Source organism: Bombina bombina, chromosome 12 (genome assembly GCF_027579735.1).
Source record: "Bombina bombina isolate aBomBom1 chromosome 12, aBomBom1.pri, whole genome shotgun sequence".
Lineage (NCBI taxonomy): Eukaryota > Metazoa > Chordata > Amphibia > Anura > Bombinatoridae > Bombina > Bombina bombina.
In genome coordinates this window covers 90357257-90371926 of record NC_069510.1, presented here as the reverse complement: position 1 = coordinate 90371926, position 14670 = coordinate 90357257, and the positions used below count along the sequence as shown (strand labels likewise).

Genomic DNA, 14670 nt, shown 5'->3' with positions numbered 1-14670 from the left:
TCAGGTATTCCTGACAGATATCAGGGTTCCAATGTAACTAGCGCTAATTTTGAAAAAAAGTGGTTTGGAAATAGCGAAGTGCTACTTGTATTTATGGCCCTATAACTTGCAAAAAAAGCTAAGAACATGTAAACATTGGGTATTTCTAAACTCAGGACAACATTTAGAAACTATTTAGCATGGGTGTTTTTTGGTGATTGTAGATGTGTAACAGATTTTGGGGGTCAAAGTTAGAAAAAGTGTGTTTTTTTCCATTTTTTCCTCATATTTTATTATTTTTTTTGTAGTAAATTATAAGACATGATGAAAATAATGGTATCTTTAGAAAGTCCATTTAATGGCGAGAAAAACGGTATATAATATGTGTGGGTACAGTAAATGAGTAAGAGGAAAATTACAGCTAAACACAAACACAGCAGAAATGTAAAAATAGCCATTGTCATTAAGGGTAAGAAAATTGAAAAATGGTCCGGTCATTAAGGGGTTAAATGGTCAAGTTTTGTAGTGACTGCCTGTCCAAGTTAACCTACTCTCTAACCGGACAATTTTGTATATAGATGTATCAAAAATGATTCACATTACAAAAGAAGTGCATGCAAAAAAAGTTACAACCACTTAAAGGACCAGTAAATACAGCAGATTTGCATAAACAACAAATGCATAAAGACAATGCAATAGCACTTAGTCTGACAAATTTTAAAGTTATATCTATTTCCACTCTCCCTGTATCATGTGACAGCCATCTGCCAATCACAAATGCATATACGTATATTCTGTGAATTCTTGCACATGCTCAGTAGGAGCTGATGATTCAAAAAGTGCAAATATATAAAGACTGTGCACATTTTGTTAATGGAAGTAAATTGAAAAGTTAGTTAAATATTGTTACACTATTGGAATCATGGAAGTTTAATTTTGACTTGAGTGTCCCTTTAAATCTGTCAATTTTTTTTTTTTTTTTGTAAAATGTTTCGTTTTGCAAGCCCAGCACACACCCCTTGAAAAGCCTGTGGAATGTTGTTTATCTTACTGCATATTTGCTGTGGCCAATTAGGGACAGATATAAACAAGATCCTGTAGATATCAACCAGTCACTGTGCAGCGTGTATGAATGTTCGGATTGAGCATTTCACTAAATGCACTCTAGCCTTTCTGTTTTTTTTTGGGGGGGGGGCATGGAAACACTACTATTTAAATAAATTAATTACAGGAAAAGAAGGCAAAATAAATTATGACAGTGCATTGCAAAAGTTTCTTTATGCACAAATAAACAATTTATGGGGAATTCAATGTTTATTTTAAGGTGACATGAAACCCAAACATTTTCTTTCATGATCCAAATAGAGAATACTAGTTTACTTATATTATCTAATTTGCTTCATTCTCTTGTTCTCCTCAGTTGAAAAGCATACCTAAGTAGGTGCAGGAGATGGGAGCTAGTTGCTGATTGGTGGCTCTACAAATATACCTCTTATCATTTGCTTACTAATGTGTTCAGCTAGCTCCCAGTGGAGCATTGCTGCTCCTTCAATAAAGGATACCAAGAGAATGGTGCAAAATTGATAATAGTATATAAAGTACATTTTAAAGTTGTTCAAAATTGTATGCTCTATCTGAATTATGACAAAAAAATGTTGGGTTTCATGTCCCATTAAGCCAACTCTGTCAGCCATTCAAAAATGAGAAGCATTTAAGATCATGTGATTTAACAGAGAATGCAAACAATCTAGTTGTTCCTTTGTTAATCTAGCTTCATGTCAAATCTCAATACTGTGTGATATCCATATCAGGGTAAACAAGGCAAAATAATGCATTAGTATTTTACACACGGAGCTTCTAAATAATGCAAAGCAAGCAACTATGTCCAAGTTGGCAAACAGATATTACAGAGTTGCCAGGTCAGATATAACAAACAGCTGAAGAAAAAAAAAAAAACAACTCTCCACTAAGTATCAATTATTGGAATGATCCAGTTATGTCAAAATTCCAGATCAGCACAGAAATCTCTACAAATGTTTCTCAGACAAGACCCAGCAGATGTTAAAATAAAGCAAATATTCTTTATCCACTTGACATTTTTTGGGAGCTTATTCTACTTTAGTTTAAGTTTATTATTATTTTTTTTTTTAAACCTTTTGATGGTCTAGAGACTCACATGGAATTTAAACTACAAACTAACTAGAATACAAATCTCACCACTCCAAAGCTGTAGGTGTCCAGTGCCAATGTAAGCTTCCCCAGTTGCACATACTCATTGGGCAGATATGCCAGGGTTCCCCTCACGGTCGTGGTTTGCGCCACAGTGCGGCTCTTTCCTCCATCTCCTGTGTACCGACTAAATCGAGCCAGCCCGAAGTCCCCAAGCTTTGGGGTAAGAGTGTGGTCCAAAAGGATGTTGGAGCTCTTGATATCCCCATGAATGATGCTGGGCTGGCAGCTGTGCAAGAACTGAATTCCACAGGCAGCCCCCTGCAGGATGCCCAAACGTTGTTCCCAGGAGAGTGGCAAAAAGTTTCCCTACAGAAGGAGGAATTTAAGAGAGATCTTACATCTTCACCATTAGAGATGTAGTCAAATGTAACAAATGGGAGGCACATCTGCATGTTCCAATGGAAAACACCTTTAAAAAATAAAAATAAGAGTCGTGGTGTACAGCTTCAGAAACCTACCCTCTAGGTTAAGAGAGGTAGGATTTAAAACACAATTTAATTAGTGAATTATTCAACAAATATACCAGTGCTCCCTCCCCTATGTCCCCTATTACTGACCAGTACCTCAGAGTGCAGTCTATCTTCCAGAGAGCCATTCGGCAGATATAAATAAACAAGACAGTACTCTTCCCCCTCTGTGCAATACCCGGCGAGATCAATGATATTCGGATGTCGAACACTAAGAAGACATACAAGATGGTCATTCAGAAGAGACCTAAACCACATAAGATTTGGAGCAGTATTTAAAGGGACATACAGCAGCTCTAAGATGAAATGCAAATAAATGTTTTTGACTTTGAATAGAAATATTTTGTAACATGAATTAACAAAAAATCTTCTAGTAAAAAGTTAATGATTTAGTGACTGCATATATACATAATCCTTGTGCACCTGTGTTCAAATACCACACCTGCCCAAAGATCGGTCAGTAGTATGTGTTCATATAAGGATTGAAATTGAAATAGATTCATGTGCATTTTGATATTGATTTCTATGTTCACTAAATGAAAGTCCTAATTGCAAGAAGATTAACACAAAGTAGATCATGTCAGAATGTCCACAGCACCTTAAGTGTAAAACTTTCTTTTCTTTATTCAGACATCATAAAAAACAAGCAACGTTTCGGGGAAGTCCCCTTACTCATGCTATGAGTAAGGGGACTTCCCCAATTTTATGATGTCTGAATAAAGAAAATAAAGTTTTACACTTAAAGTGCTGTGGACATTCTGACATTATACGTATTTGGAGGGGTTAGGCAGTTTACCCCATTCTACACGAGCACCATAGCAGTAGTGCTGGCCCAAGTCTGTGTTTTGGACAAAGTAGATCATGGCATCACAATTTCTTTAAATTTCCAACATTGGGCCAAATTATGAGTGAAGCGTTAACAGTTACAAACAAGCGATGAGGGGGCTTATCACAGCTGTTTGCACGCATTGTGTTTTCCGCTCATATTACAAGTTGAAAGTAAACGCGATTGCTTGAGCGCAATTGAAATTAAGATGTTTCGGGTTATCGCACGAGCGAAAACAGTTTACTTTCAACTAATACGAGCGCATCCCAAAGCACGGAAAAAGTTTACTTCTAGTGCAGTTAACGATCGAGCAGGAGCGTTAAATAGTGCTCCACTTGTAATCGAGCCCATTATTGGGTACTAAAAAATGGATGTCCGACATTTAAATAAATATAAATAAAATGCCATAATACCATAGGTCTTACCATGTCAGCTTCTCGATCTCTGTAAGAAAACTCTTTTTCACTGTATTCCACTCCAGCTCAGAATTCTGTAAACCACGAAAAGGAAATGTGAGAAAGAAGTAAAACACTTGTTACCTACCCATAAAAGAGGAAGGGCTAAAACTAATTACATCGCTTGAAGCTGCTTAGGGGATATACAATTATAATTATTTAATATCAATGGTGCCAAAACTTTTCACTAATTGTGGGCTTGGCTAGAAGCCACATTAAATTATTGTCACACTTATGCTAAAGACAAGACATAAATGTAAAGTGAGATTAGAATCACATTTTAGTTAAAAACTGCATAGGGAATTAAATACTATTAAAGGGACAGTAAAGTCACACATATGGATTGGATAGAATATGATTTTTTTTTTTTTAAATTACTTCTATTATAAATTTTGCCTAGTTTTCTTAGTATCCTTTGTTAAAGAGTAATCGATGCACCTGTCTGGTATACATAATTGCAAACACTGCTGCCATAGACTGCTAAAGATGTGCACTCTTCAGAGTTTCTATCAGCCTACCTAGATTTATTCTTCAACAAAGTGTACCAAGAAAAACATAATTTATGTAAGAACTTACCTGATAAATTCATTTCTTTCATATTAACAAGAGTCCATGAGCTAGTGACGTATGGGATATACATTCCTACCAGGAGGGGCAAAGTTTCCCAAACCTTAAAATGCCTATAAATACACCCCTCACCACACCCACAAATCAGTTTAACGAATAGCCAAGAAGTGGGGTGATAAGAAAAAAAGTGCGAAGCATATAAAATAAGGAATTGGAATAATTGTGCTTTATACAAAAAAATCATAACCACCACAAAAAAAGGGTGGGCCTCATGGACTCTTGTTAATATGAAAGAAATGAATTTATCAGGTAAGTTCTTACATAAATTATGTTTTCTTTCATGTAATTAACAAGAGTCCATGAGCTAGTGACGTATGGGATAATGACTACCCAAGATGTGGATCTTTCCACACAAGAGTCACTAGAGAGGGAGGGATAAAATAAAGACAGCCAATTCCTGCTGAAAATAATCCACACCCAAAATAAAGTTTAACAAAAAACATAAGCAGAAGATTCAAACTGAAACCGCTGCCTGAAGAACTTTTCTACCAAAAACTGCTTCAGAAGAAGAAAACACATCAAAATGGTAGAATTTAGTAAAAGTATGCAAAGAGGACCAAGTTGCTGCTTTGCAGATCTGGTCAACCGAAGCTTCATTCCTAAACGCCCAGGAAGTAGATACTGACCTAGTAGAATGAGCTGTAATTCTCTGAGGCGGAATTTTACCCGACTCAACATAGGCAAGATGAATTAAAGATTTCAACCAAGATGCCAAAGAAATGGCAGAAGCTTTCTGGCCTTTCCTAGAACCGGAAAAGATAACAAATAGACTAGAAGTCTTACGGAAAGATTTCGTAGCTTCAACATAATATTTCAAAGCTCTAACAACATCCAAAGAATGCAATGATTTCTCCTTAGAATTCTTAGGATTAGGACATAATGAAGGAACCACAATTTCTCTACTAATGTTGTTGGAATTCACAACTTTAGGTAAAAATTCAAAAGAAGTTCGCAACACCGCCTTATCCTGATGAAAAATCAGAAAAGGAGACTCACACGAAAGAGCAGATAATTCAGAAACTCTTCTAGCAGAAGAGATGGCCAAAAGGAACAAAACTTTCCAAGAAAGTAATTTAATGTCCAATGAATGCATAGGTTCAAACGGAGGAGCTTGAAGAGCTCCCAGAACCAAATTCAAACTCCAAGGAGGAGAAATTGACTTAATGACAGGTTTTATACGAACCAAAGCTTGTACAAAACAATGAATATCAGGAAGAATAGCAATCTTTCTGTGAAAAAGAACAGAAAGAGCGGAGATTTGTCCTTTCAAAGAACTTGCGGACAAACCCTTATCTAAACCATCCTGAAGAAACTGTAAAATTCTCGGTATTCTAAAAGAATGCCAAGAAAAATGATGAGAAAGACACCAAGAAATATAAGTCTTCCAGACTCTATAATATATCTCTCGAGATACAGATTTACGAGCCTGTAACATAGTATTAATCACGGAGTCAGAGAAACCTCTATGACCAAGAATCAAGCGTTCAATCTCCATACCTTTAAATTTAAGGATTTCAGATCCGGATGGAAAAAAGGACCTTGTGACAGAAGGTCTGGTCTTAACGGAAGAGTCCATGGTTGGCAAGATGCCATCCGGACAAGATCCGCATACCAAAACCTGTGAGGCCATGCCGGAGCTATTAGCAGAACAAACAAGCATTCCCTCAGAATCTTGGAGATTACTCTTGGAAGAAGAACTAGAGGCGGAAAGATATAGGCAGGATGATACTTCCAAGGAAGTGATAATGCATCCACTGCCTCCGCCTGAGGATCCCGGGATCTGGACAGATACCTGGGAAGTTTCTTGTTTAGATGAGAGGCCATCAGATCTATCTCTGGGAGCCCCCACATTTGAACAATCTGAAGAAATACCTCTGGGTGAAGAGACCATTCGCCCGGATGCAACGTTTGGCGACTGAGATAATCCGCTTCCCAATTGTCTACACCTGGGATATGAACCGCAGAGATTAGACAGGAGCTGGATTCTGCCCAAACCAAAATTCGAGATACTTCTTTCATAGCCAGAGGACTGTGAGTCCCTCCTTGATGATTGATGTATGCCACAGTTGTGACATTGTCTGTCTGAAAACAAATGAACGATTCTCTCTTCAGAAGAGGCCAAAACTGAAGAGCTCTGAAAACTGCACGGAGTTCCAAGATATTGATCGGTAATCTCACCTCCTGAGATTCCCAAACTCCTTGTGCCGTCAGAGATCCCCACACAGCTCCCCAACCTGTGAGACTTGCATCTGTTGAAATTACAGTCCAGGTCGGAAGAACAAAAGAAGCCCCCTGAATTAAACGAAGGTGATCTGTCCACCACGTTAGAGAGTGCCGAACAATCGGTTTTAAAGATATTAATTGATATATCTTCGTGTAATCCCTGCACCATTGGTTCAGCATACAGAGCTGAAGAGGTCGCATGTGAAAACGAGCAAAGGGGATCGCGTCCGATGCAGCAGTCATAAGACCTAGAATTTCCATGCATAAGGCTACCGAAGGGAATGATTGAGACTGAAGGTTTCGACAGGCTGTAATCAATTTTAGACGTCTCTTGTCTGTTAAAGACAGAGTCATGGACACTGAATCTATCTGGAAACCCAGAAAGGTTACCCTTGTTTGAGGAATCAAAGAACTTTTTGGTAAATTGATCCTCCAACCATGATCTTGAAGAAACAACACAAGTCGATTCGTATGAGACTCTGCTAAATGTAAAGACTGAGCAAGTACCAAGATATCGTCCAAATAAGGAAATACCACAATACCCTGTTCTCTGATTACAGACAGAAGGGCACCGAGAATCTTTGTGAAAATTCTTGGAGCTGTAGCAAGGCCAAACGGTAGAGCCACAAATTGGTAATGCTTGTCTAGAAAAGAGAATCTCAGGAACTGATAATGATCTGGATGAATCGGAATATGCAGATATGCATCCTGTAAATCTATTGTGGACATATAATTCCCTTGCTGAACAAAAGGCAATATAGTCCTTACAGTTACCATCTTGAACGTTGGTATCCTTACATAACGATTCAATAATTTTAGATCCAGAACTGGTCTGAAGGAATTCTCCTTCTTTGGTACAATGAAGAGATTTGAATAAAACCCCATCCCCTGTTCCGGAACTGGAACTGGCATAATTACTCCAGCCAACTCTAGATCTGAAACACAATTCAGAAATGCTTGAGCTTTCACTGGATTTACTGGGACATGGGAAAGAAAAAATCTCTTTGCAGGAGGTCTCATCTTGAAACCAATTCTGTACCCTTCTGAAACAATGTTCTGAATCCAAAGATTGTGAACAGAATTGATCCAAATTTCTTTGAAAAAACGTAACCTGCCCCCTACCAGCTGAACTGGAATGAGGGCCGTACCTTCATGTGAACTTAGAAGCAGGCTTTGCCTTTCTAGCAGGCTTGGATTTATTCCAGACTGGAGATGGTTTCCAAACTGAAACTGCTCCTGAGGACGAAGGATCAGGCTTTTGTTCTTTGTTGAAACGAAAGGAACGAAAACGATTGTTAGCCCTGTTTTTACCTTTAGACTTTTAATCCTGTGGTAAAAAAGTTCCTTTCCCACCAGTAACAGTTGAAATAATAGAATCCAACTGAGAACCAAATAATTTGTTTCCCTGGAAAGAAATGGAAAGTAGAGTTGATTTAGAAGCCATATCAGCATTCCAGGTCTTAAGCCATAAAGCTCTTCTGGCTAAGATAGCCAGAGACATAAACCTAACATCAACTCTAATAATATCAAAAATGGCATCACAGATGAAATTATTAGCATGCTGGAGAAGAATAATAATATCATGAGAATCACGATTTGTTACTTGTTGCGCTAGAGTTTCCAACCAAAAAGTTGAAGCTGCAGCAACATCAGCCAATGATATAGCAGGTCTAAGAAGATTACCTGAACATAGATAAGCTTTTCTTAGAAAAGATTCAATTTTTCTATCTAAAGGATCCTTAAACGAGGTACCATCTGACGTAGGAATGGTAGTACGTTTAGCAAGGGTAGAAATAGCCCCATCAACTTTAGGGATTTTGTCCCAAAATTCTAACCTGTCAGGCGGAACAGGATATAATTGCTTAAAACGTTTAGAAGGAGTAAATGAATTACCCAATTTATCCCATTCCTTAGAAATTACTGCAGAAATAGCATTAGGAACAGGAAAGACTTCTGGAATAACCGCAGGAGCTTTAAAAACCTTATCCAAACGTATAGAATTAGTATCAAGAGGACTAGAATCCTCTATTTCTAAAGCAATTAGTACTTCTTTAAGTAAAGAGCGAATAAATTCCATCTTAAATAAATATGAAGATTTATCAGCATCAATCTCTGAGATAGAATCCTCTGAACCAGAAGAGTCCAAAGAATCAGAATGATGGTGTTCATTTAAAAATTCATCTGTAGAGAGAGAAGATTTAAAAGACTTTTTACGTTTACTAGAAGGAGAAATAACAGACAAAGCCTTCTTTATGGATTCAGAAACAAAATCTCTTATGTTATCAGGAACATTCTGCACCTTAGATGTTGAGGGAACTGCAACAGGCAATGGTACATCACTAAAGGAAATATTATCTGCTTTAACAAGTTTGTCATGACAATTATTACAAACAACAGCTGGAGGAATAGCTACCAAAAGTTTACAGCAGATACACTTAGCTTTGGTAGATCCAGCAGGCAGTGGTTTTCCTGTAGTATCTTCTGGCTCAGATGCAACGTGAGACATCTTGCAATATGTAAGAGAAAAAACAACATATAAAGCAAAATAGATCAAATTCCTTATAAGACAGTTTCAGGAATGGGAAAAAAATGCCAAACATCAAGCTTCTAGCAACCAGAAGCAAATGAAAAATGAGACTGAAATAATGTGGAGACAAAAGCGACGCCCATATTTTTTGGCGCCAAATAAGACGCCCACATTATTTGGCGCCTAAATGCTTTTGGCGCCAAAAATGACGCCACATCCGGAACGCCGACATTTTTGGCGCAAAATAACGTCAAAAATGACGCAACTTCCGGCGACACGTATGACGCCGGAAACGGAAAAGAATTTTTGCGCCAAAAAAGTCCGCGCCAAGAATGACGCAATAAAATGAAGCATTTTCAGCCCCCGCGAGCCTAACAGCCCACAGGGAAAAAAGTCAAATTTTTGAGGTAAGAAAAAATATGATAATTTAAAGCATAATCCCAAATATGAAACTGACTGTCTGGAAATAAGGAAAGTTGAACATTCTGAGTCAAGGCAAATAAATGTTTGAATACATATATTTAGAACTTTATAAATAAAGTGCCCAACCATAGCTTAGAGTGTCACAGAAAATAAGACTTACTTACCCCAGGACACTCATCTACATGTTTGTAGAAAGCCAAACCAGTACTGAAACGAGAATCAGTAGAGGAAATGGTAAATATAAGAGTATATCGTCGATCTGAAAAGGGAGGTAAGAGATGAATCTCTACGACCGATAACAGAGAACCTTATGAAATAGATCCCGTAGAAGGAGATCACTGCATTCAATAGGCAATACTCTCTTCACATCCCTCTGACATTCACTGCACGCTGAGAGGAAAACCGGGCTCCAACTTGCTGCGGAGCGCATATCAACGTAGAATCTAGCACAAACTTACTTCACCACCTCCCTTGGAGGCAAAGTTTGTAAAAACTGATTTGTGGGTGTGGTGAGGGGTGTATTTATAGGCATTTTAAGGTTTGGGAAACTTTGCCCCTCCTGGTAGGAATGTATATCCCATACGTCACTAGCTCATGGACTCTTGTTAATTACATGAAAGAAACAAAAATCACACGTTGTATCCGAATCATTGAAGTTTAATTGTATATACTACTCAGATTTACAGGTCTTTTTCCATAACAAATGACCGATTTCTCTGTTCTGCTATGTGTTGCTTAGAGCCACGCAAAACCCTTTGTAGATTAGAGCCACACAAAAGTGCGGCTCCGGGGCGTAGTTTTGCCAGCTCTGCATTAAATGGACTCCATTTCCCTTATTAGTTTTATGGCCCTTTTATGAAGTTTTTCTAATTCTGAAATGTCTTTTTTGTTTTTAAATAGTCCTCAGAACTGCACTCTATACTCAAGTTAATGTCTTACCAGGGATTTATATAACAGAATGTTTACTAAGTACAATAAAATATTTCATACTTCAATATCACATAGTTTCAAGTCTCTTTAAGAGTCAACATACAGAATGCATTTATTTAAAAGCTATTTGTTTCAATATAAAATGATGAATAAAATAGATATGTTTTACAAAGTGCATCTACATGGTAAACAGAATATACCACAGTTACCTTTAAACTCAAAATTAAATCACAGAGATGAAATGTTTAATTATATTGGTTGTGTTACAAGCAAAAAGTTTTTAAAGACTGGCTTAAAAATGTAAATTATATCTTAGCTACCAAGTCCAAGGCAGGCAATGCAACTTTCATATTGTCTTTTGAGGTGGAAATGCATAGATAAAATAAAGACAATTAGTATAAAAAAATATGTGCTTCAGATTCTTTAAGAGATTTACAATACATATAAAAAAAAAGCATTTAAAATGTTTAAAGTGCGGGGAGAACAAATCTTAGATTATGCAGTAACTTTTTCCACCTCAATGAAAGATTTAGTGAAGAGAAATCCAAGTGAGACTCCTAGTAATTTTCTCACAATCCTTTTTCACAATGAATGGGTTTGCAGGTATTCTTGAAAATGCAGCAAATTTAGGCATAATCAAAGGTGTAGTAAAAAAAAACATGCACATCTAATGATAACTGAGGTATGTGTGAGGTGGGAGGGTTTTATATAGGCTTTTGAGCTTTGGGAAACTTTGCCTCCTTCTGGTAGGAATGTATATCCCATACCTAACATCTTGTGGACTCTCACCATATATATGAAAGAAATATACCTGCTTAAGGCGCTTTACTGCATATTCTGTGTGTCGCATGGTTGCTTTATAAACACAGCCAAAGCCTCCTTCACCAATCAGCATAGACCTTGAGAAGTTGTTTGTAGCCTGGACTATTTCTTGAAAGCTCCACTTCAACTGCCTTGAAGTATCTATGTCACAACTGGATACAATAGATTCCTAAGTACAGGAACAAATAACTTTACTAAGTTCTTTAAGGAAAAGGCATCTTTAAGACACAATAAAACAGATTGATTTATTTATACATACTGATAAGCCAATTCCTTCACACTTGAAATAAAACCATATCATAACCTGGTTGGTAGATATCTTTTGCTTACTTCAGTAGGTATAAACATTTCCCAGAATTATGGGCAGGCTACCGCTTACATTTTTGCCTAAGTTAGTCTAAAGGGATACTAAAACCAAATTTTTAGCCACCAATCGGCAAGCGCAACCAAGGTGCTGAACCAAAAATGGTCCAGCTCCTAAGCATACATTACATTCTAACTTTTCAAAAAAAGGTAACAAAAGAACTAAGAAAAAGTGATAATAGGAGTAAATTAGAAAGTTGCTTAAAATTGCTCTATCTGAATCATGAAAGAAAAAAAAAAACAGAATTTATGCTTACCTGATAAATTACTTTCTCTTGCGGTGTATCCAGTCCATGGATTCATCCTTTACTTGTGGGATATTCTCATTCCCTACAGGAAGTGGCAAAGAGAGCACACAGCAAAGCTGTCCATATAGCTCCCCCTCTAGCTCCACCCCCCAGTCATTCGACCAAAGGTTAGGAAGAAAAAGGAGAAACCATAGGGTGCAGTGGTGACTGTAGTTTAAACAAAAAAATTTTACCTGACTTAAATGCCAGGGCGGGCCGTGGACTGGATACACCGCAAGAGAAAGTAATTTATCAGGTAAGCATAAATTCTGTTTTCTCTTGCAAGGTGTATCCAGTCCACGGATTCATCCTTTACTTGTGGGATACCAATACCAAAGCTTTAGGACACGGATGAAGGGAGGGAACAAGACAGGTACCTTAAACGGAAGGCACCACTGCTTGTAAAACCTCTCCCCCAAAAATAGCCTCCGAAGAAGCAAAAGTATTGAATTTGTAAAATTTGGCAAAAGTATGCAGTGAAGACCAAGTCGCTGCCTTACAAATCTGTTCAACAGAAGCCTCATTTTGGAAAGCCCATGTGGAAGCCACTGCTCTGGTAGAATAAGCAGGAACACCAGGTAAGGTGAATCACACTGTAAGGCAGATAATTCTGAAACTCTTCTAGCAGAAGAGATAGCTATCAAAAACAAAACTTTCCAAGATAACAACTTAATGTCTATGGAATGTAAAGGTTCAAACGGAACCCCTTGAAGAACTGAAAGAACTAGATTCAAACTCCATGGCGGAGCCACAGGTTTATAAACAGGCTTGATTCTGACTAAAGACTGAGCAAACGCTTGAACGTCTGGTACCTCTGCCAGACGCTTGTGTAACAGGATAGACAAAGCAGATATTTGTCCTTTTAAGGAACTAGCTGACAATCCTCTCTCCAATCCTTCTTGGAGAAAAGACAATATCCTGGGAATCCTAATCTTACTCCATGAGTAACCCTTGGATTCACACCAACAAAGATATTTCCGCCATATCTTATGGTAGATTTTCCTGGTGACAGGCTTTCTAGCCTGAATCAGAGTATCTATGATGACTCAGAGAACCCACGCTTTGATAGAATTAAGCGTTCAATCTCCAAGCAGTCAGACGTAGAGAAACTAAATTTGGATGCTTGAACGGACCCTGTATCAGAAGATCCTGCCTCATTGGCAATGTCCATGGTGGGACAGATGACATGTCCACTAGGTCTGCATACCAAGTCCTGCGTGACCACGCAGGCGCTATCAGAATCACCGAAGCCTTCTCCTGCTTGATTCTGGCAACCAGACGCGGGAGGAGAGGAAACGGTGGAAAAACATAAGCCAGATTGAAGGACCAAGGCGCTGCTAGAGCATCTATCAATACCGCCTTGGGATCCCGGGACCTGGACCCGTAGAGAGGAAGTTTGGTGTTCTGACGGGACGCCATCAGATCCAACTCTGGAGTGCCCCAAAGTTGAGTCAGCTGGGCAAATGCCTCCGGGTGGAGTTCCCACTCCCCCGGGTGAAAAGTCTGACGACTTAGAAAATCCGCCTCCCAGTTGTCTACTCCTGGGATGTGAATTGCTGAGAGATGGCAGGAGTGATCCTCCGCCCACCTGATTATTTTGGTTACTTCCGTCATTGCTAGGGAGCTCTTTGTTCCCCCCTGATGATTGACATAAGCTACAGTCGTGATGTTGTCCGACTGAAATCTGATTAATTTGGCCGCAGCTAGTTGAGGCCATGCCTGAAGAGCGTTGAATATCGCCCTCAGTTCCAGAATGTTTATCGGGAGAAGAGTTTCTTCCCGAGACCATAAGCCCTGAGCTTTCAGGGAGTCCCAGACCGCACCCCAGCCTAACAGACTGGCGTCGGTCGTTACAATGATTCACTCTGGTCTGCGGAAACATATTCCCTGAGACAGGTGATCTTGAGACAACCACCAGAGAAGAGAATCTCTGGTCTCCTGGTCCAACTGAATTTGAGGAGACAAATCTGCATAATCCCCATTCCACTGTTTGAGCATGCATAGTTGCAGTGGTCTGAGGTGTATCCGAGCAAAAGGGACTATGTCCATTGCCGCTACCATTAGTCCGATTGTCTCCATGCACTGAGCTACAGATGGCCGAGGAATGGAATGAAGAGCTCGGCAAGTAGTTAACAGTTTTAACTTTCTGACCTCCGTCAGAAATATTTTCATTTCTACAGAGTCTATCAGGGTTCCTAGGAATGGAACTCTTGTGAGGGGGGAGAGAGAACTCTTTTTTATGTTCACCTTCCACCCGTGAGACCTCAGAAAGGCCAATACGATCTCCGTGTGAGACTTGGTTCTTTGGAAAGTCGACGCCTGAATTAAGATGTCGTCTAAGTAAGGCGCCACTGCTATGCCCCGCGGTCTTAGAACCGTCAGTGGCCAACCCGAAAGGAAGAGCCACAAACTGATAATGCTTGTCCAGAAAGGCGAACCTGAGAAACTGGTGATGATCTTTGTGGATAGGAATATGCAGATACGCATCATTTAGATCCACGGTAGTTAT

The 14670-nt window shown here is 38.8% G+C and overlaps 1 protein-coding gene across 1 annotated transcript in view; it reads right to left on the bottom strand.

Moving 5' to 3' along the window:
* Positions 1–14670, bottom strand: part of IRAK1 (interleukin 1 receptor associated kinase 1) — a 351555-nt gene that overhangs the window by 169094 nt on the left and 167791 nt on the right. The window contains exons 5-8 of the mRNA XM_053695661.1: positions 11501–11680; positions 3930–3994; positions 2775–2889; positions 2197–2517 (exon numbers count right to left, since the gene is read on the bottom strand). Coding sequence (XP_053551636.1) covers positions 2197–2517; positions 2775–2889; positions 3930–3994; positions 11501–11680 — 681 coding nt within the window. The remainder of the gene's footprint in view (positions 1–2196; positions 2518–2774; positions 2890–3929; positions 3995–11500; positions 11681–14670) is intronic.